Source organism: Manis javanica, chromosome 17 (assembly GCF_040802235.1).
Source record: "Manis javanica isolate MJ-LG chromosome 17, MJ_LKY, whole genome shotgun sequence".
Classification (NCBI taxonomy): Eukaryota; Metazoa; Chordata; class Mammalia; order Pholidota; family Manidae; genus Manis; species Manis javanica.
In genome coordinates, this window is record NC_133172.1 from 710,531 (window position 1) to 736,255 (window position 25,725).

The window sequence follows — 25,725 nt, forward strand, 5'->3', positions numbered from 1 at the left end:
ATTTTTAAAAATCTTGGGCCAGTTCTTAAAGCTTTATTGTGTTCTAATTTACATGTACTAATGTGCATGTTTTAACATATATACCAATCTGCCTATGTTTAATATGTACAATTTACTAACTTTTGACATAGGTATAAACCACCAAAACCACCATCATAGTCCTTATAATGACCATAGTAGATCTACCTCATGTCCTTTTATAATCTCCGTGCCCTCCTCACTTCTCCAGGTGAACATTGGTTCACTTTCCCTTACAATACGTAGGTACATTTGCCTTTTCATGAATTCATATGATTGAAATCATAAGCTATTTAATTTTTCTTTGTCGTAAGTACTTTCAGATTCATCAGTGGTGCTGTGTGAGTAGCTTTTTTCCGAGTAGTGGTATTTTTTATATACTACAGTTTATCCATCTGTTCATGGGAGTTTGGGTTATTTCTAGATTTTGACTATGGGAAATAACGCTGGTGTAAGATTTGTGTTCCTTATTGTAAAATAGGTGATGGCCAAAGGACAGCCGGTTTGACTAAAGTAGCCATTTTAAAGGACAAACTGCTGGGCTGCACTCCAAGGCAGGGAGAGGGGTGACTTCCCTGCTGCAGCCTGCAGGCTGGAGACCCCTGGGCTGCCAGGGTGTTTACAAGTCCCTGGAAGTGCAAGGAGGGGCTCCATGCTCTTCTTCTCCACACCCAGCCCCTTCCCTGGTCTTGGATAAAATGCTATATCATGGGCAGTGAGTGGTGACTTTGGTATAGCAACTGCCTAAATGTCACCCACCGCTTCATAAGTAAGCCCTTAATAAAACTCATTTGCTTGCCGCTGAGCTGCACTTGTCTGAGTCGTCCTTTGGCCTGTCAGTTTTGGGGACTTTTCTTTTACATCTCAGGGAAATTCATGGAACAATTGCCTGAATAGGGACCCAAGAAAGCCAATGATGAGTAAGGGGAGAGCACCCCCAGGGGAAATCCCCGGGTTGCCACCCCTTCCACATGGTATGCAGTGGGTGGCCTATTAGGTGAATGTGGCCCACCACATGAGCACAGGAATGCCCCCCAAAAGTCGGGTGGGACTGGAAAGTCTTTTGCAGACCATGAAAGTAGCATGCATGGGAAAGGATTGCAAAAGGGCAGTAATAACTGTAGTGGCCTCTGCTGGGGGCGGTAAGACATACCACAAAAGCTGAGCTATCAGCCAAGAAGGAAATTTGCCCTTTTGCAGGAGAAATTGCAGTTAGGGAAAGGTAGGTAGCATCCTCTGCCTCAACGTCCAACTTGTCAGGGAAAGTGGATAAGAGAGGGCCCAGGGCAAGTCCTGCACACGGTAGCAAAAGCCAGGTCACTGCTGCAGCTGTAGGATGGCCCCTCCTCACAGCAGCTTTGTTAGCAGCCAAAGCCGCACTAGGAGCTAAAGCAAGTGTTAGGCAACTGCAGGAGGAACTGAAATTAGAAAGGAAGCCGAAGTAGTCCAACTGGAGACTGTAAGTGTTAGACATGAGCAGCCCCGGGGGAGGGAAAGCAGAGGGTAAAAGGTCAGGGAAAGATCACTCAAACTGCCCACGTAGGGAGTCCCATGTGAAGATGTGGGTAAAATTGTAATATTTCCAGAATGTCTCCTCGGGCTTCAGTACATCTGCATATCGACAGACGCTCACGGGTGGAGAGGAGTATGGCTTTAGTTCATTTGCATATCCTCGGGGTGGAAAGAAGTTCTCCATACCGAGGGTGTGTCTGAACCTGAGAGTTTAAGGGAGAGGCTTGCTTGCTGTCTTGTTTCCTTCCGGAGCGGCGGAGAGAGACGGTCGTAAGCAATAAACAGGTTTTAAACTGCATTTCTCCCTTTGACTGATTTTTGGTTTTTAGAGGTATTTTGCCCCGGGATTTCCTCTCCCCGGACTTACAGAAGACAGCAAAGGATTTATGGGGAAATAACTTTGCCTATCAGAACCAGGCCAAACTGGTCTCAACCTAATCCCAACATGGGTGCAAAGAAAATTTAAGAACTGCCCAAAACATGCCTCATCAAAGGAAAGGACATGAGCACTGAGAGGTATGGCTATACAGGTGGACCCATCAATCAGATAACCCCACCTTAACAATCAAAGAGGTGCTTCAGCCAGAATGCAATGTATAAGCGCCCCACCTAACAGACTGAGGCCTTTGTCTGCCTTGACCCGACCCGCTCCTCCCTTGGAGTGTGTTCAAGTGCTTTCACTCTGCTTTGCAGCTGTGTCTCTGCCTTCCAAGTCTTTGTCGTGTCAGGGGCAAGGGTCTAGGAGAACAGACTCAACCCGTAACAGAAGCATTGTCAAACCATTTGTGTGAATCTGATGATAAGATAGGTGTCCCTGGCTTAGCTGCTCAAATGGTGGTCACTCAGAATGAGATCAACCTCAGCCCTAGGTGGTGGAAGACACAATGTTCAACCATTTAGAAATTAGAACTTGGGTAAATAAAATCTTCACAAATATTAGTAACTTGAAAAGCTTTCTTGCCTCTGTGTACATGTCCCTATATGTTACCTCTGGGTGGTATTGCTAAGTGCACATTTGTCTTATGTAAATAAGGCTACTGCCAGAGGGGATCTTGGAGGCCAAAAAGTAAAGTAAATGGTGGTCATGGGTCGAGGATTTGAGAGCTATTAGAATACTTACCACCTCAATAAGACTCCTGTGAGAGGATTAAGTTGGTCACAGAATGGGTTAGATCAACGCTAGATCACCCATCAGTCTCAAGGCAATTTTTGTGCAACAGAGTGCACTGTAAAACATGCACAATCCCAACCCAGGGGCACGTCTCTCTTAGATCTGGCTCTGAGGAACCCAAACCTTTAGCTAATGTGGCCTTTTAGTTCTAGTCAAACATGCCACCTTTTTGTGGTAAAAAACAAACTGTGGGTCTGGAGGCTGTGACTATCTAGCAAAAATGGCAAAATCTTAAGTTTGTGTCCTGAGAAGTTGGCTAAATAATCATCATGTTGGAGACCCTATGATTGGACAGAAATGGGAATCACACCCCATTTGTGGTGAGATGTAGTTGGATGGAAATGCGGTTTACACTTCATTTGTGACCAGATAGGGTTGGACTAAAATATGGATTAAAAATCCATTCACAGATGGGTCCTACCAAACTGTTGGTCCCTGGACTTAAGGGGAATTACAAGCTAGAATCCTAGAATAACTATGGCCATTAAGAGTGTAAGGAGAATGGAAGTTCCACAGTCAGGATTCTCACCTGACCCTAATCTCCGTTGTATACGTGTGAAGATGTAATGCTTAGCCTACTGTGCAGGCACATGCTTGTGTACCCGTTGGCAGTAAGCCATTACTGCCGGTATTGCTACAGAAAGATCTACCACAGGGCAAAGAGCGGGTCCTAGAGAAGAGAGCAGAGGCTGGGAAAGAGGCAGAGGCAGATGGGGTTCTAGCACTCGACCTGCCACTGTGAGAGTAAAGCTTGGTGTGAGCTTCTTTTTACTCCCAACATTCCATTGTCATTTTTTGGTCTCACTGGATCCAGAGCAAACTTGCTCTGGACTGAAACCCTCAGGTGAGAGCATTTGGCATAGTCAGCAGTATTTGCTGCATACTGAAAAAAAAGAACAAGCTGCCCTCTTGGGAGGGGTACCTCAGCGGGCTGCCCCTAAGGGTGGGAGACACCTGGGGATCCCCCAGTGGACATTTGGTCCAAGGTCGCTTGCCTCCTAGAGTTGTGCGCACCTCCCCAGGACTGTGGAGAGTGGAGGTGAGGCCAGAGGAAGTAGAGGAGGCCCTCTGCAAAATAGAATTCCTTAAAGAAACGGAGCAACCGTGGGTGGGCCATTTCCCAGAATGTTAAGAAAGGCCATAAAGGAGAAGAATATTCCTGAGAGCAGCCTGAGAACACCAGCTGTGAGGTGCCGTGTAGGAGGTAAAAAATGTGTTGATGATTTTGAGATGACGCCACTGCACGGAGCTGTGGTGGGAGTAACGGATGTAATGGCAGCACGGGAAGGAGCAGCATGAGAACGCAGGCTGCACGGTGCTGTGGGGCGTAAAGGATGTAGTGGTGCCGTCAGCCCCAGAAATGGTGGAAGAGGGGTTTGGAGCAGTGCCAGAGGCACCAACCCCTCCGCTATTGAAACCCCTCCCAGTAGTGAAGTAGTAAAGAAAGACAGCGACCGAGGGTTCCTCCGTGAGAGGGGCAGCCCCCTCCCCGGGTCGTGGAGCACTTCAGGCGCCCCTCTATACTCAGGCAGAGCTGATGGATTTGGGCTCCTGGTTTTGGCAGAAACTCTCAGAGTCCATGTCAGCCTGGCTCCTGCCCCTTTGGGATGTAGGGGTAGATGAGATTATTTTGTCCAGGTTAGAAGTGGGAAATTTGGGTTGCTGACAACTCATGCTGCCCAGTAGCAGCGATTACAAAATGCACCTGAGACCCCAGGGGAGCCTCTCCCTCTTGGATTGGCTGATGGCCCAATAGGGTGACTTACCACCTTTCCCCACTAGATGGCAGACGTGCGCCAAGATCCAACAGGCGTGACGGGAGTTGGGCATGAAAACGTCATTTATAAACCAGTAAATCGTGGCCCGGACGAGGAGCGATTTACCTTAGAGAAGTGGGGTGCCGTGCCTCAGATGGCTCCCCCACCCCTCTTTTGGCCCCCAGTGGCCACTCTTGCCCACCGCTTAGGGCGACCCTTAGATGAGGTTACCCACACTGCGGCGGGTTTGGGAGGTGGAAGGCGTGCGGGCGTGGAAGGGAGTGCGGTCTGCCCCTGAGTGGAAGGCTGTAAAGGGTCCCGTGAGAGTCACAAGGACCCAGATGCGGGTTTATTTGATAGGCAGGAGCAGATAAAGAGAAACTGGATGGGAAGTCAAATCTTACGGGAGCTGTGGCAAAAATTGAAGCTGGAACAGTGGTTTTGGCAGTTGGCTAAGGTGAGGATTTAAAAATGAAGGCCAGAGACAAAGCCCCAAGTCCATCCTGTCTGTCTACAGGACCTCCTGCTGGAGAGTGAGCCAACCCCACCTGGACCCTCACAGGAAGATGACTGGGCGATAGTGTGACTGAGGCGAGGGTCAAAGCACCCACCCTGGGGAACTGGGTGGGGACCGGAGGCCACATGTCAAAATATCAATTCATTGGTCCCCAGTGAATGTACAGTATGGCCTGGCTCTGGTGGACACAGGAGCTGAACGCTCACTGATTTATGGCAACCTGATCAGTTTCCTGGGACCCCTGCTGTTATAGATGGACATGGGGGTAAGGCTATCAGAGTGAAACAAGCCTGAATGCCGTTGGGAATAGGGCATCTACCCCCACAGGAGTGTACTGTGTTTGTCTCTCCCATCCCCGGATGTATTTTGGGGATAGATATCCCACAGGGTCTACAGTTACAGACCACTGCATGTGAGCTCAGACTGAGGATATGTGATAAAGGCAGTTGTGAAGGGACATGCTAGGCACCTGCCTTTAGATTTCCTTGTTCCTATAGGAGGTGACAATACCAAGAAATACAAATTACCTAGATGTTGTAAAGAAATTGGAGAAAGCCTCCAGGACCTGGAGAAGGTGGGTATTATAAAGCCCAACGATAGTCCTTTTCATTCCCCAGTGTGGCCAGTGAAAAAGCCAGACTGGTACTGGCACATGACCGTAGGTTACAGAGAATTGAATAAAGCCACACCCCCTTCTGCATGCTGCTGTCCCCTGTATAGCAGCCCGCCTGGACACCCTCAGTCATGAACTGGGGACGTATCATCATGCTGTGGGCCTTGCTAATGCCTTCTTTCCCATTGACATAGCACAGGAAAGTCAGTAAGAGTTTGTCTTCATGTGGGAAGGCCAGCAGTGGACGTTCACTGTCCTCCCACAGGGATACCCCCAGAGCCCCATCATCTGTCGTGGACTTGTAGCCCAGGACTTGGCTACATGGGAGAAACTGCCAGTGGTATGGCTGTGTCATTGTATTGATGGCATTATGTTCACATCTGATTTTCTTGAAGATCTGGAAGGTGCAGCACCTAGATTGCTGCAATATCTACAGGAGAAAGGATCATAAAGTCTAGGCCTTTCTTATCCCTACAATGGTAGCATTATTACTGGAGTTTTGGGGTCTTTTAGGCTAGGGAGCATGTTTATCTCACACTTGGCACAAATTCTGAAGCCCTTATACTGTTTGGTATGAGATGGTGTCAGGTGGGACTGGAATGGGACATGTACATCTGCCTTTACTACGGCAAAGTGGGCAGTCAAGGCCGTGCAGGCCTTGAGTGTGATAGACCCATCAAGGCCCTGTGAGCTGGACGTTCATGTGACTGAGGACGGTTATGGCTGGGGTCTCTGGCAGCAGCTTGAACAAACTTGCCAACCTGTTGGATTCTGGTCACAACTCTGGAAAGGGGCAGAGGTCTGGTACAACTTGACAGAAAAGCAACTGGCTGCTGTGTACCACACCTTGCTGGCTATAGATCCCATCACTGGACTAGTCCCAGTAAAGGTAATAACCTCCTATCCCATTGTGGGGTGGGTATGAGACTGGACTCAAAACCCACGGAGAGGCGTGGCACAGACACGTACACTGGCCTAGTGGGGCATGTACCTACAACAGTGTAACATCCTCTCCTCTAGCCCCTTAATGAAGAACTACAGTCCTTATTGGAGCCAGTGAAAGGCACATACTTTCACATACCAATGAAAGGCAGGAAGAATTTGCTTTAGAGACATTAGTAGCAGAGAGCCCTTATCAGGAGGGAAGAGCCCCTATACCCGAAGATGCATGGTACACAGATGGCTCCAGCCGTGGGCAGCCCCCAAAATGGATGGCCATAGCTTTCCATCCTCAGACTGAGACAATATGGATGGGGGTGGGGAGGGGAAGAGCAGCCAGTGGGCAGAATTGTGGGCTGTGTGGCTCATGATCACCCAGAAGTCCCTGCTAGTTGTCTACACTGACAGCTGGGCCATCTGACAAGGCTTTACTCTGTGACTGCCGACATGGTACCATGCCAACTGGATGGGTAGTCACCGACCCCTTTGGGTGCAAGTATTGTAGCAAGACTTTAAGGCCTCTGTTCAGACTAAAACTGTTACAGTATATCATGTGACAGGTCATTTACTGCTGGCATCCCCAGGAAACAAGCAGATGAATTGGCCCAGATATGCTGGCTAGAAGGAAAGCCCAACCTCTGATGTGGCCCAATGGTTATATCAACACTTGTAGCATTTGGGACAGAAGACATGTGGGCTGTAGTCTATCTGGGGCCTGCCTTTAACCTTTGAAGATGTCAGCAGAGCCCAGCAAGACTGCACTGTGTGATCTAAAGGGACTTACACTGAGTCCCACAGCAACATGGGATAATAGTTAAGGGGCTGATACCCCCTCATCAGGTAGATTATATTGGACCTCTGCCCATGTCAGAAGGGTATCAATATGTCATTACTGGTGTAGACACAGCCACTGGACTTCTGGTTGCTTTTCCTGTTTGCCAGTAGTGCATACCTGTTCTTCACAAGTGGCTGGAGTCTCAGTGTCGGAGTATTCCACCTGTGCTTGCTTTCCAACCCCACTAATCTCCAGAGCACCATGTAATGTGGGCTCGTGCTCCTGGGGCAGATCTCCAGGGCTTCAGCAGGTGTGGGCTTCCACTCCCTCCCCACTCCACTTCTCTTCCTCTCACTTGTGAGATGGGGTCGGGGTCGGGGGAGGGCGTGGGACCCGCCAGATTGTGGCTTTGCTACTTCACCCCTTTCTGCAAGGTCTTCCCTTTATCCCCAGGTGTAGGCGGTCTGTTCTGCAGTGTTTGGGTCACTTTTTCAGGATTATTTGTATTTTCTGTATTTTCATGTTTTATGTGATTTGGGGAAGAGATTTCTGCCTCACTTCTCACAGTGCCATCTTTTCCCCCCATAATTATCTTAATACTTCACATGATTTTAAGTGGATTCTCAGGTATAGAAATGTCATCTTTCAGCATGAAATTGTACTTCTGAATTTTAAAATACAATTCATAAATATGAACCCAGTCCTGGAGCACTGCATATTCCAGACACGTATCACCCATTCTCTACATCACGTCTGATCTCCAGCATGGACATCCAACTTCTCAGGAAGCCACTCTGTCTGTGACTCCTGCACCCCTACTATTTGTTCCCACATCAAAGGATACTGTGTTTTCCTGAACACCCCAAACTAACTTCTACCTGAGCATCAGTGCATCTCAAATACAAGTTTCCAATAGACCCCTCCATGCATGTTTATCCTGTTTGCAAGAAATAAGAACATATATATGAAGCTTGACAGTGAGGTCATGCCCTGGTCATGGGTGTCTCCAGTGTTCCCAGACTCCAGCACTGGGGAAACGATATTTAGACCCCCAGGAAACCACAATGTAGAAAACATGCCGCCAGGGTTATGGGCCAGTGAGGTTTTTGTATAACTTCCACTTGCTTGTGTGGGTCCATAAGTGCTTCTGCAGCCTTGTGAACCTGTGCAAACAGGCAGACAGTAGGGGAATGTGACCATGACAGCCTTCAGTGGGCTCATGCCTCCTAGATTCTTCTCTGGCCTGCAGCCAGGCGACCTCATGCTGGCTGCCTAATTAATCTGTGCTTCAATGTCCCCTCTTATCAGCTATGTGATCTTGAGCCACGATTCTATATCCTTGTGCCTTAAAATATACTCATGAACCCTCTCCTCTCTGTCCTTTCATTAAACAGCCTTGTGTAAGTTTTAAAACCCTAATGTAGAGAGACCCCACCTTGATCCAAACTCTCCATGGATCCCAAAAGCCTCGGAGTGTTTCTGAGCCAAGCTGGGTGTGTGCCCCTGTGCATCGGAAAGCCAGTCACAGGGACACGGGTCTTCTGCAGGTTGAGTTTTATTGTAAGCACAGCAGCCAAATAAAGAGACAGAAGGTTGTGTCAAATTTGTGTCCCAAAGCATTGGGTACAGGAACTTTTACGGGTCAGCATAACTGTTTATTCATAAGGAAAGGGGTGTGTTCAGGGGGGTTTGCGTGATTTGGTCTGTGCTTGTTAGTGCACTTATGGGTTGTCATGCTTGTTCCTAGCTTCCACAGTCAAAAAATGGCAGATATGCTCCTCACTGTGGGGTGTGGGGGGGAATCTTAGCATGATAATGAAGAAAATATTACTCTGGGTCTTTTAGGGTTAGTTCTGGGCCTGCCCTGGTAGCGGGTTCCATCTGGATTCTCGGTTAAGGCCCCCCTCTTCATTCAGCAAATTCCTTGGAGTTCCAGGTAAGCATCCTATCAAACGGCTCAAGAAAAATGTTGTGTAGCTTAATCCCCTGGACAGCAGTTTCTAAGGTAAGGGACATTCTTAGTCTGCTGTTCCACAGTCAGCTCCACTTCACACATTTATTTCCTGCAGGCAGAAGGCAGACCCCAAGTTCTTGAACCCCCCAGGTTGGTCTGTGCCATCTCCATGACTTTACACTTTCTGTCCCTTCTGTGCATGTGGCATTTTCTGTCATTGTGGCTTTGGTAACACTGAGTGAAGTGGAATTCTTTTTGGAGCTGGAAGAGCTTTGTGGGATGTGTTTCTCTTGTGGCCAGTGGTTCAAAACAGCATGAGATCATCACAGTGAGTGGCTGTAGCTAAGGTCCCCGAGCTCTGGGAGAAATAAAATAAAGTGATGACATTTTAAAAAGGTACACACCAGGTTTCTCCTATTGTAGTGAGCCTGAACCTATGTCCCCTTTGTTAGTTCTCTGGGCTGTGAGTACCTACACCAAGTATTAAGAACTACTGAGGTAGAAAACGCCCTTTGTAAAATATGAGCCAGAGACTCTGTGCTCTGTATTACTCCCCTAGATGAAGCCAGTGTACTCATAAGGAATGTAGGACTCATGGGGAGAACACAGAGCACATTAAGGAATATTATACAAATTATTCTTATATAACATATGGTATGATGCAGGAAAATACGTAATGTAGCATAGATAGAATACCACAAGATGATATGATATGTCACATGGTATGCTTCTGAGACAGGGACCGTGCGTTTAGGCAGAGTAGGGTGAGGGCCTCCAGAAAAAAGCAAAGGGGGATAATTACAGTCAGAGCAATGTAACAATGTGCAAAGAAGTCCCGACCGAAACTTCATGTTAAGCATTACACAAAGTTGGAGTCACACTAATTCTTTAGGGTAAAGATACCAAACTAGGAATATAGGCATTCTTCAGTGAGATCAGTTAAAGCTCAACAGGCCAGGAGCCACTTGGCCTGGAATGTTTGAATGTTCCTCAGATGAAGAGAAGTATCTCGGCATAGCCCATGACCTCATTGGGCAATTAGATCATGACACTGTGAAATTTACCTTAGCCTGCTAAAAGGCCAAGCTTATTTTTACCTATATGCTGTTTTTCCTTCTCTAACCTTAATCAACTAATCTGCAACCTGGGCAAATAATTTCATAAGCAAGCCCAGCTATTAACAGCCCAAGAAGTTAAGAAATGAGATTCTTATCATACTCTTTAGCAAATAGACAACAATCCAGCCCACCTTGGGGGCAGGACAAGCAGCCTTAATTGATATGCTTCCAGAGGGAAGCCGCTCTCCTGAGAAGGAATCGGAGCAGCATATTTCTTCTGTCACTCATCAAAAATGAGCATTCTGGGAACACTTAACAAGTCTGCAGCCCTAGACCTTTGCCACATTCCTAAAAATCCTCAGCTGCTAAGTCCCCTAGACAATGTACCACCACAGACTCTCTTGTCCCCTCCTGGTGTGAGCCAGGAGCTCTGTCCTCTCACTTTCTCTCTAAATAAAAGCCTCTCCTTTGCTCTTCTACCTTGAGTGTTTGTGAAGTTCATTCTTTGACTCCGTGAACAAGAACCCCAGTATCACTTTGGTGTAGTGTAGCATAATGTAATGTGATCTGACGTAATTAAGATTATGTTTAATATATAAACACTCAGTAACACTAGGACTGAGACATAGCACCCATGAAAAAGCTGCCAGTTATCCAGCTGAAATGTGGATCTTGTTTTGAAGAGGACATGGCCGAGCTCAAAAGGTGGCAAAATGTGCTGGAAATTGACTGCCTGGAACTTGGCAGAGGTCCTCACATCGCAGTGTCCTGTGGGTGGAACTCTGTGCAGTTGAGTTCATTCTCCTTGGTTCTTGTCCCCACCCCGACAAAGAATTGAAAGGCAGAGACACAATAGCAAAGCAAAACGAAAGTTTTATTTGAATATACTCCAAGGGAAGAGCCGGCCAGAGTCAAGGTAGACAAAGGCAGGCTGCTTACTGTGAGGTTTCTTTCTACGGGTTTTTTGGCAGGACAGAGAATTCCTTGATTGACTACCTTTGACCTTGGAGGCCTGGTCTGATTGGTAAGAAAAGAAGACAGGGGCTGGTCTGATGGTTTCTGTGACTGTCTTTGGATGTTTTACTTTCTTTTATCTGGGGAGTCTGTGCTGGGAGACTTCTCATGCAGGTATGTTGCTTTTTTTAAATCTGGGGAATGTTTGGACATTCCAAGTAACTCCTAGTCCTTGAAACTTCAACTAAATAACTGTGAATCTTTTCTGACTCTCCGGTTTTATCTGGTTAACTCTTTGAGTCCTTTTCAGTGGGCTTTACTCTCCCTCCACCTGCTTATGTCTACCTTTCTACCTAACAGAACCAGTTGGTGCCCTTGGTATGGGGATCCCACTAGGCACCGCCCTGGGGGCGGGACTCTCAGCCACTAGAGCTGCAGGGACAGGACCCCCGACCCAGTGGGTCTGGGAGGCAGAGCACTGGAGCCGAGGGCCATTCATGAGCCGCGAGCTCATGTGAAGTCTGCCTTGCCAAGTTATGGGCTTGCTTGGGACCCCTCTCTCCATTTCCTATTTACCCCTCTTGGAATGGGAATGTCTATTTCTGCCCTGTTTCACCACTGATTTTTGAAAGCATGTACTGTTTGGTTTCACAGGTTCATAGTAGGAGAGCAGTTTTGCCTCAGAATAAATTGCACCTTAAGTCAAACTCATTTATGACTTTGATGATACTTAGAGGAGTCCCTGGACTTTTTAAATATCAAATTATGATTTCTATCTTTTTACACACTTTTTTCTTCATGTTTCCTGCTTGTATTCAATGAAGAGTGTAATAAGCTGTCTGAGCAAGGGGCATTCAGGTGTCATATCTCTCAGGCACCTACAACAGTACCTGATACTGAGTGTTTGCTCAATGAACACTTCTCAGAGCTGTGAAAACACATGACACTCAAGTTCTTTTTCATTTTTACAAATTCACCTGCTCTAAACGTCCATTTCAACGCTTTCTCCAAGCTGGTGTTGCTTGATCTTTTCAAGAACAACAGCCCTACCCCCAAATTCTCTGAGGTGTTCACCTTCTTCATTATCTTCTGGTGTTTCCCCATAACTATTTCTGACACTGTCTTTGAATAACTACATCAGCATTATTAAAAACTTTGTGAAACCTGCATTCCAAAAGTTTTTCTGATATGATCTCAATTTCCCATGAAGAACCGTACCTGCAATCACTGGAGAGTGGTAACTACTCACCAGCAAAGGCATGAGATCATGGTCTTTAGATGCCCCCTTCATCTGGTGTTCAGCTACTCCTTTGCACACACGACTGTGACTGACCCAAGCCAGCACGGCATCAGTCAAGTTGGTCTGTTTGAGATAGGTGTGCGTTCACTAAAACAGAGTATGTCTTAGGAGATGCAGTAAGCAATATTATATACATGAAAATATTCTTCAATGGATAGGACATACTGACTCCGCAAGCAATGGAGAGGTTTTCCATAGGAACCAGATTTAGAATTCCTGCTTGTCCACCTAACTCAAAAAGCCCTCTTCTTTCTTTCCTGTCACCGCCCTGTATAGACTTTCCTCTGATTCCGAGCCTATCACAATGCAAGTCAAACAATGACTATCACCTCGGGCTACATGCGGTTGAAGACCAGTAAGATCATGTGTCCAAAATAGGCGTGGAATTATTTTACGTCTGAACGACCCCGTGGAGGGATACGGCCTTTTAGAACAGAACTGAGAGCACGTCAAACGATGCTATCTTCGGAGAGCAGGCTGGGCTGCAAGAAACCTGAAATTAGGTCTCCGCCGCAGTTCAAAGAGCAAAGCCCCTCCTCCCTCCGGTGGGACCTCCGCTTCCGCGCGCCCCCTGGCGTGGCGCGGCCCAATGCCCTGGTTGGTCGGAATGGGAGCGCCCCTGTCCCAGGGGGCCAAGCGCCCGGCTGACCCCGTGAGAGATGAGGGAACAGTCACTTCCGTGAGAATTCTCGGCGTCGGGGCGGGACTTCCGGCCCGTCCTCGTGGCGGCCATCTTGGCAGCGTTTCGGGGCGTCTGGCTGCAGAGCGCCTGGTGGGGCCGAGTTGAGCGAACCCTTCAGTGCAGGAGGAGGCCTGGCGACGCCGCCCGCGGGCCCCGCGCCAGGGCCGGGATCGGGACCGCCGCGCCCACGGAGCCCGATGGCGGTGCGCTGCCAGGCTCAGGTACCTGCCCGTCCCCGGGCCTCCCGCCCCCACCCACCCTCGGTCCCCGAGTGCGGGCCCTGCTCACAGTCCGGAACGTAGAGGCGCCCGTGGGCGGGGCCCGTGTCCTGAGCGCCGGCGGACGGCGCGTGGGGCCGGTTGCGGGCCGGGGGACCCGCGCGCGCGGAGGCCGGAGGTGCAGCCGAGCCGGGAGGACTCGGGAATCCGGGGAGCCTGGGTCGGCCTTCCGCCTGCAGGGAGCCCTGGGAGGCGGAGGCGCGCCGGGTCTGGCGGGCAGAGGGCTTTGTCTCCCCTCTGAGGGCCCCGGAGCCATGGTTTTACGGTCCCCAAAAGCTGCTCAGAGAGAGAACAGACTGGAGTAGGGGTGGTGGGGAGGGTGAGGCACAGGGAGTCGGGTCCTCATCCAAGGGCACGGGGCTGGTAAGGGCAGCGCTGGGGCTGAGGCACAGTCGGTTTGATCGAGGCCACCAGGGTATATAGGCTGTGGTGGGGATACAGGTACACCTGATGTCACGAAACCTGGCCCCCGCCGTCCTTGTCCTCCCACGGATTCTGATCATTGTAAACACGTAAGGGACCTACGCGAGGGAGGAGCGGGTGTCCCAGGGCCATACTTGTCTCGACGCCACCCGTATGGTGTCTGGCATTTGGTACCTTGATGTTCTTGAAATTTTCGCGGCTCCTGGGTGGGGAGGGGTGGGGAGGCTGGGGATGCGTCAAGCCCAGGGTCCCTGAGTCCAGGCCAAGGGTTACGTGGAGGTTTTCCCATTCCTGTCAGCTAATGTAAACAGGTGTAACACTGTTTAACAGTTACCTGCTTGTGCAGATGCTTGGCGGTGTGCCTAACCTGAGGCAGGCAGCCAATCTATATTCTTTCTGTTGGGAACAAAGAGTGAGTGTCAGTAATCAGGTCTGATTGTGGATGTCTACCACATTTGGCGTCTGGTACGGAGGTAATAGTAGGTTTGGAGAAGAGGGAGTAGGCGATCCCGTCTAGGTGTTTTGTGTTTTCCAATTATATTCCATTCCTCTAAAGGATGAACAGATAAGGCTTTTTCTGTCTGATTATTACCCAGTTTTCAGTCTGCTCTGTCTGGCTTCAGAAAAGAGAACAGACTAATGGTGTTAGGGATTAGGCGGGGATCGCAGGAAGAGTCAGCGGTATAGTCCACATGAGTGCTGATGGACCGTAGTTGTGGCCATGGAGGTGGAAGAAAGTTTGGGTCCTAGGTCCATTTTTTTATAAGGCCCAAGTAGAGTTTTGGATATTGTAGGTGAGAGAAAGAATGAGAGAGGTTAGGTATGACATAAGGTCTTTTGGGCCCAGCAGTTCAAGAGATGAATGCTCCATCAGCTGGGATGTGCAAGTTGTTGATAGGTTATTTTTCCTTGGGAATATCAGAACTTCTGTTTTGGACCTGTTAGTCTGAGATGACTCAGAGAACAGTGAGTAGAGACTGCAGGTGGGCTGATGGAAACCCAGCTCTAGAAATCTGGGGTTTCAGGAAGGAGACTTTCAGAAGTGTTAGCAGTTGTGAGGACTAGGGTGGGGCTGTGGGTCACATTTAGGAAGTGGTATGCAGGTTACAGTGGTGATGCTGTTACTGGGCCAGAAAGACCAGGGATCATGCCAGGGAGTGGTTCTCTTCCTTGGCACCTCATGGAATATAGGCGATGGAGAGAAGTGATTGTGGGAACAGCTTTGGAGGCAGAGGGTTAATGGAGGCGTGATGACGCTGAAGGCAGGCCTCTTGCTAATTCAGTACTGTTTGGATTCATCGCAACTTTGTTGTGAGCTCTGATGGGGTCTGGGGTGTTTCAGTCGTGCTGGTGAATAAGATTTGGTGAATAGTTGTCATTTGGGACAGTCGTTTTGCCTATCAGGGATACCATAAGGGTTAGAGTTTTAAAGAAGGTTGAATGAAGAGGAGGGTTGTGACTGTTGAGGGGACAGAAAGTCCAGCTCTGAAATAGAAGATTGTCGTGGGCATTTGTATTTCACATGTAGCTCTTGGTGGTAATATTGAAGCAAGGATCTGAGGCCTGTGGGAAGGCCTTAACAGTGGAGGCTTTCTGTGGTGGTGTGATCCCTCAGAGATCTGGGAGGCTACTGGGTTGTGTTTTGAGTTTGCCAAAGCGCTCTCTGGGTGCCATGTGCCAAGTACATGGGTGGGTCCAGGGAGATGCCTGTATTGTAAGGTAGGAATCTAACAGCTCTGAGAGTGCAACTGTGGGGACGGAAGGTGTTAGGAGAGGCAGACTCTACAGAATGATGTGCACACACACAGGCAGTGTGCACTGAAAGCCCGCAGCCCTGGTAGTGGGGACTCGGGTCAAACATGAGCTCACATTTGGTTGTGTCTTGAAGGCACAGGCTGGGAGACCCCAGGGGAATTGTGCGGCAGGAAGGATGGAGCCCTGCAAGCCAGGCCCAGAGCTTGGATGGCGTGTATCGTCCCCATGCCTGTTACTGCAGAGGGCTGAACACAGTGATTAATGGGATGCTGAGGAGAGACTGGGCACCAATGGCACCGAGGCCTGGTACCTCTGAAGTGGGGAGCTCTGGAGGTGGATGAGTGTGAAGGGATGGACTGTGGATTCTCAGAGAAAGTTCATGGTTTCATCTGCCCCCATGCTGATAGGACCATTTGACCTTTGAGGACGTGGCCGTGTACTTCTCCTGGGAGGAATGGAGGCTCCTTGATGAGGTTCAGAGGCACTTGTACCGCGAGGTGATGCTGGAGAACATTTCACTGTTATCCTCCCTGGGTAAGACTTGATACCTTTCCAGTCCCCTGTCCTAGGCTCTGTATCCTGCCCCACCCACTTTTCCCAGGGCGGGTGCTCTTACTTTTCACATGTGGAATGTGGGCACTTCTTGCTCCCCGTGCTTTCTGGGTAGTTTCTCCGTTGCTGTGTTGTTTGCACTGCTCCCTGCACCGTAATACCTGCTGTGCTGATGGTAAGAATTTGAGGTCAGTAGGTTTACAGTAAGTCTGGCTCCACCTTGCTTACTCTGTGGTCTGGTGAATGTGTCCACCTCCATGGCTCTTTTGTAAAACAGGCTTTGCTCCCTTCTTTAGCTGACATGTATGGCCTCCCTGTGCCTGGAATTAGGCATTGTCATGGTCGCTAATTACCTGAACCCTGGGCTATCTTTCAAGACCCACCTGCACAGTTTGTAGTGTTCGGTGTAGAGTTCTTTTTTTGTTTGTTTCAGCATTGTAGATATATAAAGTTATGTCTACTTAACATGTATGATGTGACGATTCAACATGTGTGTATGTCAAAATAATTCCATAATTAAGTTAATGAACACTTCCATCACTTCATATTGTTACTTATATTTTGGCAAGAACACTTAAGATACACTTTCCTAGTAAATTTCAAGTGTAAAATACAGTATTATTAACTGTAATCATGTTGTACATTAGATCTTAGGAACTCACTCACCTTATAAATGAAGGTTTTTACTTTTTCACCAACTCCCCATCTCCCCACATCCCCTGGCATTCTGCTCTGTTTCTGTGATTTCAATTTTTGTGTGTGTTAGATTGCACATGTACATGATACCATACAGTGTTTGTCTTTCTCTGACTGGCTTATTTCACTTCACATAATGCCCTCTAGGTTCATACATGTTAATCCTGTATGGCAAGATTTCCATCTTTTTTACATTCAAATAATAGTCCATGTGTGTGTGCACACCACAGTTAAAAAAAAATTTTCATATGGAAGTTTGTACCTCTTCATCCCCTTCAACTATTTCACCTGTCTCCCCACACACTTTCCCTATGACAACTACCAGGTTCTCTGTGTTTATGAGTCTATTTTATGTTTTAGATTCCACATATAAGTGAAATCATCTGGTATTTGTCTTCCTCTGACATATTTCACTTAGCATAATACTGTCTGGTTCATCCATATTGTTGCGAAATGACAAGATTTCATACTTTTATGGCTGAATAATATTCCAGTGTATATATGTCCCACATCTTTATTCATCTTGACTATTATAAATAATGCTGTGGTAAACATAAGGGAACATGTATTTTTTTGACTTAGTGTTTTCATTTTCTTTGGATAAATACCCAGAAATGGAATTACTAGACTGTATGATCTTTCTATTTTTAATTTTTTGAGGAATCTCCATACTGTTTTCCATAGTGGTTGCACCAATTTACATTCCTACCAACAGTGTAGGAGGGCTCCCTTTTCTCCATATCCTTGCCAACAGTTGTTTTTTTTTTATATTTTTCATAGTAGCCACTCTGATTGGTATAAAGTGATAACTCATTATGGCTTTGATTTGCATTTCCTTGATAATTAGTAACGTTGAACATGTTTTCAAGTGTCTGTTGGCCATCTTGGAAAAATGTCTATTTAGGTCATCTGGCCACTTTTTAATTTGTTTGGTTTTCTGGTGCTGAGTTGTATGAGTTCCCCCCCTGCCCATTTTAACCAAATTTTTAAATTGACATATGAAAAAGTGTATTGTGTGGGTTTTTTATATATTTTGGATATTAACCCCTTGTCACATAATATATCTTTCGCCTTTTCATTTTGTTGATGCAAGGTCTTTGTTTTGGTTACAGAGGTTTTTTTTTTTAACCTTAGTGTAGTCCTACTTGTTTATTTTTACTTTTGTTTCCCTTGCCCAGGGAGACTTACCCAGAAAAATTTACTAATGCCAATGTTCAAGCATTTACTGCCTGTTATTTATTTATTTATTGTCTTTAATACATTTTAAGTTTATTTTTGTGTATGGTGTAAGACAGTGGTCCAGTGTCATTCTTTTGCATACTGCTGTCCAGTTTTCCCAACATCATTTATTGAAGAGGCTCTCTTTTCCCCACTGTATATTTTTGCCTCCTTTTTGTAGATTTGGACCATATAAGTGTGGGTTTATTTCTGGGCTCTCTATTCTGTTCCATTGATCTTCTGTGTCTATTTTTTTTCCAGTACCGTGCTGTTTTGATTACTATAGCTTTGTAGAATAGTTTGGAATCAAAAGGCATAATACTGCTAACTTTGTTTTGGCCCAAGATTACTCTGGCTATTTGGGGTTCTTTGTTTCTCCATACAAAGTTTAGGATTATTTGCTCTAGTTCTGTGAAAAATTTCATTGGTATTTTATTAGGGATTGCATTGAATCTGTAGATTGCTCTGGGTAATATGGCCATATTAACAATATTAATCCTATCTATGAGCGTGGAATATCTTCCCATTTATTTGTGACATCGTTAATTTCCTTCATTAGTGTCTTATGTCATTAAGCATACCGGTCTCTCACCTCCTTGAATTTATTCCTAGGTATATTGAAGCAATTATAAATAGGATTGTTTTCTTGACTTTTCTCCCTCTGCTAATCCGTTGTTAATATATAGAAATACAACTGATTTCTGTATATTGATTCTTATATCTGGCGACTTTACTTAATGTTCTTTAGTTCTAATAGTTTTTGGGTGGAGTTTTTGGGTTTTTTATGTGTTTATCATGTCATCTGCAAATAGTGACAATTTTACTTCTTTCTAATTTGGATTCCTTTTAATTTCTTGTCTAATTGCTGTGGCTAGGATTCCAGTACTATGTTGAATAAAAGTGGTGAGAGTGGGCATTCTTGCCTTGTTCCTGATTTTATAGAAAAAACTTTGAGCTTTTCATCAAGTATGACGTTAGCTGTGGGTTTGCCATGTATGACCTTTGTTATGTTGTGGTAAGTTCCTTCTATACACACTGCTGAGAGTTTTTATCAGGAATGAATGTTGGTAATTTTGTCAAATGCTTTCTTTGCCTTTTGAGATGATCATGTGGTTTTTAACCTTCATTTTGTTAATGTGGTGTAACTCACTGATTTTTTCAGATGTTGAACCATCCTTCAATCCCTGGAATAAATCCCACTTGATCATGGTGAATAATCCTTTTAATGTATTTTTGAATTTGATTGTTAGTATTCTGTTAAGGTTACATTTATGTTCATCAGTGATAATGGTCTGTAATTTTTTTAAAAGTTTCTTTGTAGTGTCCTTGGTTTTGGTAGAGTGATGCTAGCCTTATAAAAATCAATTTAGAAACTTTCCTTCCTCAATTTTTTTGGAGAAGTTTGAGAAGGACAGGTATTAAATCTTTAAATATTTGGTAGAATTTATCTGTGAAGTCCTCTGGTCCTGTATTTTTTTTTTGTTGGGATTTTTTTTTTTTTTTGAGAGGGCATCTCTCATATTTACTGATCAAATGGTTGTTAACAACAATAAAATTCTGTATAGGGGGGTCAATGCTCAATGCACAGTCATTAATCCATCTCAAGCCTAGTTCTCTTCAGTCTCCAATCTTCTGAAGCATAACGAACAAGTTCTTACATGGTGAACGAATTCTTACATAGTAAATAAGTTCTTACATGGTGAACAGTACAAGGGCATTCATCACAGAAACTTTCGGTTTTGATCACGCATTATGAACTATAAACAATCAGGTCAAATATGAATATTTGTTTGATTTTTATACTTGATTTATATGTGGATCCCACATTTCTCCCTTTATTATTATTTTTATTTTTAATAAACTGCTGAAGTGGTAGGTAGATGCAAGATAAAGGTAGAAAACATAGTTTAGTGTTGTAAGAGAGCAATTATAGATTATCAGGTGTGTGCCTGTAGACTGTGTGCTAACCCGAGCTAGACAAGGGCAATAAAACATCCACGGATGCAGAAGCTTTCTCTCAACACAGGGGGGGTGAGGTTCTAAGCTTCACCTCTGTTGTTCCCCAATTTCTCACCTGATGGCCCCCCTGCGACTGTGCCTGTCTTAGGTTGTACCTCCTTTGAGGAATCTTACCCGTCTCTTGCTAACCAGTCATCTTCCGGGCCATACAGGGAAATGTAAAGTTGGTAAGTGAGAGAGAAGCCATATTGTTTGAAAAGGTTAGCTTTTTACTTCTTTACAGTTTTATGCCCTGTGGCTTCTATGCCCAGCACTTGTCTCAAGGTATCTTTACCACCTGGAGGAATTATGATACTTGGTAAATTCGATATGAGGCACGAATTCTATTTAAGGGTTGTAATTAGGAAGGAAGAAGAAAAGCTATAGAGGTAGCATATGTAAGAAAACATGGGAGGTTTGATTATTTCTTTGACATATCTTCTTGTAGAGTACCTTAAGTATGTATAGGTTTTAAACTACTAACTTGCGCACACATATTAACATAATAGGAATACGGTGACATAAACAAAGCAAATCTATAATTACCATCCATCTCCAGTGAAGCCAAGAAAACCATTTAGGCACCCTTGGCATTTGTGAAAATTAGTCTATGATATGATGGATATTGTCCAACTGTACTTGAACAGTCTGAGAGAATTCAGACAAATTAAAGCAACCCATTTCTGGGATCTGTTCACATCCCATATGTTCTTTTAACCATAGATAGTCTATAGTCATGAGATTTTGGGGTGCTACAACTTGCACCCCTCCCAACTCCTGATTGAGTTCCAACAGTACAGATCCGGTCAAATTCGTTGTCTCACTGTATGCACATGCCAGCCTAGACATCTCCCTCCTCATTCCTATGGCAAGTCCAGGAAATGGTGGGGTGGACGCAGCCACGACCACAGCATCGCCCGGATCCGTGTGGAGGCTTTTTGATGCTCATCCCCCAGCACAAGTCCTCCAGAGAGTGCTGATGCCGGAAACTCCTCCTCATATCGTATCTTAGTTCATTTTCTGGGTAGCCAAGCTAGGCCTTGATCTGCATAGAAACAAACAGACCCTTTGCCCACACTTTGACATGCCCTCTATACCACTGTGTAGAACTCATTGGAGGTCAGCACAGAGGAACTGATTTTTTTTTTTTTAATCTTTAATCTACACTTACATGAAAAATACTATGTTTACTATGCTCTCCCCTATATCAGGTCCCCCTAAAAACCACATTACAGTCACTGTCCATCAGCATAGCAAAATGTAGAATCACTACTTGTCTTCTCTGTGTTGTACAGCCCTCCCTCCCCTTTCTCCCTCCCCCCACTATGCATGCTAATCTTAATACCCCCCTTCTTCCCCCGCCTTATCCCCCCCTGCCCACCCATCCTCCCCAGTTCCTTTCCCTTTGGTGCCTGTTAGTCCATTTTTGGGTTCTGTAATTCCGCTGCTGTTTTGTTCCTTCAGTTTTTCCTTTGTTTTTATACTCCTCAGATGAGTGAAATCATTTGGTATTTCTCTTTCTCCGCTTGGCTTATTTCACTGAGCATAATACTCTCCAGCTCCATCCATGTTGCTGCAAATGGTTGGATTTTTCCACTTCTTATGGCTGAGTAGTATTCCATTGTGTATATGTACCACATCTTCTTTATCCATTCATCTACCGATGGACATTTAGGTTGCTTCCAATTCTTGGCTATTGTAAATAGCGCTGCGATAAACATAGGGGTGCATCTGTCTTTCTCAAATTTGATTTCTGCATTCTTAGGGTAAATTCCTAGGAGTGGAATTCCTGGGTCAAATGGTAGGTCTGTTTTGAGCATTTTGTTGAACCTTCATACTGCTTTCCACAATGGTTGAACTAATTTACATTCCCACCAGCAGTGTAGGAGGGTTCCCCTTTCTCCACAGGCTCGCCAACATTTGTTGTTGTTTGTCTTTTGGATGGCAGCTATCCTTACTGGTGTGAGATGATACCTCATTGTAGTTTTAATTTGCATTTCTCTGATAATAAGCGATGTGGAGCATCTTTTCATGTGTCTGTTGGCCATCTGTATTTCTTTTTTAGAGAACTGTCTGTTCAGTTCCTCTGCCCATTTTTTAATTGGGTTATTTGTTTTTTGTTTGTTGAGGCGTGTGAGCTCTTTATATATTCTGGACGTCAAGCCTTTATCGGATCTGTCATTTTCAAATATATTCTCCCATACTGTAGGGTTCCTTTTTGTTCTACTGATGGTGTCTTTCGCTGTACAGAAGCTTTTCAGCTTAATGTAGTCCCACTTGCTCATTTTTGCTGTTGTTTTCCTAGCCCAGGGAGATATGTTCAAGAAGAGGTTACTCATGTTTATGTCAAAGAGGTTTTTGCCTGTGTTTTTTCCCAAGAGTTTAATGGTTTCATGACTTACATTCAGGTCTTTGATCCATTTTGAATTTACCTTTGTATATGGGGTTAGACAAAGGTCCAGTTTCATTCTCCTACATGTAGCTGTCCAGTTTTGCCAGCACCATCTGTTGAAGAGACTGTCATTTTGCCATTGTATGTCCTTGGCTCCTTTATCAAATATTAATTGACCATATTTGTTTGGGTTAATGTCTGGAGTCTCTAATCTGTTCCACTGGTCTGTGGCTCTGTTCTTGTGCCAGTACCAAATTGTCTTGATTACTATGGCTTTGTAGTAGAGCTTGAAGTTGGGGAGTGAGATCTCCCCTACTTTATTCTTCTTTCTCAGGATTGCTTTGGCTATTCGGGGTCTTTGGTGTTTCCACATGAATTTTTGAATTATTTGTTCCAATTCATTGAGGAATGTTGCTGGTAATTTGATAGGGATTGCATCAAATCTGTATATTGCTTTAGGCAGGATGGCCATTTTGACAATATTAATTCTTCCTAGCCATGAGCATGGGATGAGTTTCCATTTATTAGTGTCCCCTTTAATTTCTCTTAAGAGTGACTTGTAGTTTTCAGAGTATAGGTCTTTCACTTCTTTGGTTAGGTTTATTCCTAGGTATTTTATTCTTTTTGATGCAATGGTGAATGGAATTGTTTTCCTGATTTCTCTTTCTATTGGTTCATTGTTAGTGTATAGGAAAGCTACAAATTTCTGTGTGTTAATTTTGTATCCTGCAACTTTGCTGTATTCCGATATCAGTTCTAGTAGTTTTGGAGTGGAGTCTTTTGGGGCTTTTTATGAACAGTATCATATCATCTGCAAATAGTGACAGTTTAACTTCTTCTTTACCAATCTGGATTCCTTGTATTTCTTTGTTTTGTCTGATTGCCGTGGCTAGGACCTCCAGTACTATGTTAAATAACAGTGGGGAGAGTGGGCATCCCTGTCTGGTTCCCGATCTCAGTGGAAATGCTTTCAGCTTCTCTCTGTTCAGTATAATGTTGGCTGTGGGTTTATCATAAATGGCCTTTATTATGTTGAGGTACTTGCCCTCTATTCCCATTTTGCTGAGAGTTTTTATCATGAATGGATGTTGAATTTTGTCAAATGCTTTTTCAGCATCTATGGAGATGATCATGTGGTTTTTGTCTTTCTTTTTGTTGATGTGGTGGATGATGTTGATGGATTTTCGAATGTTGTACCATCCTTGCATCCCTGGGATGAATCCCACTTGGTCATGGTGTATGATCCTTTTGATATACTGTTGAATTCTGTTTGCTAATATTTTATTGAGTATTTTTGCATCTACATTCATCAGGGATATTGGTCTGTAATTTTCTTTTTTGGTGGGGTCTTTGCCTGGTTTTGGTATTAGGGTGATGTTGGCTTCATAGAATGAGTTTGGGAGTATTCCCTCCTCTTCTATTTTTTGGAAAACTTTAAGGAGAATGGGTATTATGTCTTCTCTGTGTGTCTGATAAAATTCCGAGGTAAATCCATCCGGCCCTGGGGTTTTGTTCTTGGGTAGTTTTTTGATTACCGTTTCAATTTCTTTGCTCGTAATTGGTTTGTTTAACTTCTGTGTTTCTTCCTTGGTCAGTCTTGGGAGGTTATATTTTTCTAGGAAGTTGTCCATTTCTTCTAGGTTTTCCAGCTTGTTGGCATATAGGTTTTCATAGTAGTCTTTAATAATTCTTTGTATTTCTGTGGGGTCTGTCGTGATTTTTCCATTCTTATTTCTGATTATGTTGATTTGTGTTGATTCTCTTTCTCTCTTAATAAGTTTGACTAGAGGTTTATCTATTTTGTTTATTTTCTCAAAGAACCAGCTCTTGGTTTCGTTGATTTTTGCTATTGTTTTATTCTTCTCAATTTTGTTTATTTCTTCTCTGATCTTTATTTTGTCCCTCCTGCTGACTTTAGGCCTCATTTGTTCTTCTTTTTCCAGTTTCAATAGTTGTGATGTTAGACTATTCATTTGGGATTGTTCTTCCTTCTTCAGGTGTGCCTGGATTGCTATATACTTTCCTCTTAAGACTACTTTCGCTGCATCCACAGAAGTTGGGGCTTTGTGTTGTTGTTGTCATTTGTTTCTATATATTCCTTGATCTCTATTTTGATTTGTTCATTGATCCATTAATTATTTAGAGGCATCTTGTTAAGCCTCCATGTGTTTGTGAGCCTTTTTGTTTTCTTTGTAGAATTTATTTCTAGTTTTATACCTTTGTGGTCTGAAAAATTGGTTGGTAGAATTTCAATATTTTGGAATTTACTGAGGCTCTTTTTGTGAGCTAGTATGTGGTCTATTCTGGAGAATGTTCCATGTGCACTTGAGAAGAATGTATATCCTGTTGCTTTTGGATGTAGAGTTCTATAGATGTCTGTTAGGTCCATCTGTTCTAGTGTGTTGTTCAATGCCTGTGTGTCCTTACTTATTTTCTGCCCGGTGGATCTATCTTTTGGGGTGAGTGGTGTGTTGAAGTCTCCTAAGATGAATGCATTGCAGTCTGTTTCCCTCTTTAGTTCTGTTAGTATTTGTTTCACAAATGCTGGTGCTCCTGTGTTGGGTGCATATATATTTAGAATGGTTACATCCTCTTGTTGGACTGAGCCCTTTATCATTATGTAGTGTCCTTCTTTATCTCTTGTTACTTTCTTTGTGTTGAAGTCTATTTTGTCTGATATGAGTACTGCAACCCCTGCTTTCTTCTCACTGTTGTTTGCCTGAAATATGTTTTTCCATCCCTTGACTTTTAGTCTTTGCATGTCTTTGGGTTTGAGGTGAGTTTCTTGTAAGCACCATATAGATGGGTCTTGCTTTTTTATCCATTCTATTACTCTGTGTCTTTTGATTGGTGCATTAAGTCCATTTACATTTAGGGTGACTATTGAGAGATATGTACTTATTGCCATTACAGGCTTTAGATTCGTGGTTACCAAAGGTTCAAGGTTAGCTTCTTTAGTATCTTAGTGCCTAACTTAACTTGCTTATTGAGCTGTTATATACACTGTCTGGAGATTCTTTTCTTCTCTCCCTTCTTATTCCTCCTCCTCCATTCTTCATATGTTGTGTGTTTTGTTCTGTGCTCTTTTTAGGGGTGCTCCCATCTAGAGCAGTCCCTGTAGGATGCCCTGTAGAGGTGGTTTGTGGGAAGCAAATTCCCTCAG

General features: G+C 44.7%; 1 protein-coding gene across 4 annotated transcripts in view; it reads left to right on the top strand.

Moving 5' to 3' along the window:
- LOC108384358 (uncharacterized) overlaps positions 1-25,725 on the top strand; it is a 65,882-nt gene that overhangs the window by 20,741 nt on the left and 19,416 nt on the right. The window contains exons 1-2 of one of the 4 annotated variants that reach the window (XM_036993071.2): positions 13,239-13,471; positions 16,114-16,240. In XM_036993071.2, the coding sequence (XP_036848966.2) occupies positions 13,448-13,471; positions 16,114-16,240 (151 nt within the window). In that variant the 5' untranslated portion in view covers positions 13,239-13,447. Of the gene's footprint in view, positions 1-13,238; positions 13,472-16,113; positions 16,241-19,334; positions 19,382-25,725 lie in introns of those variants that run through there. The other 3 variants (XM_073226024.1, XM_073226025.1, XM_073226023.1) reach the window with 3 other exon arrangements.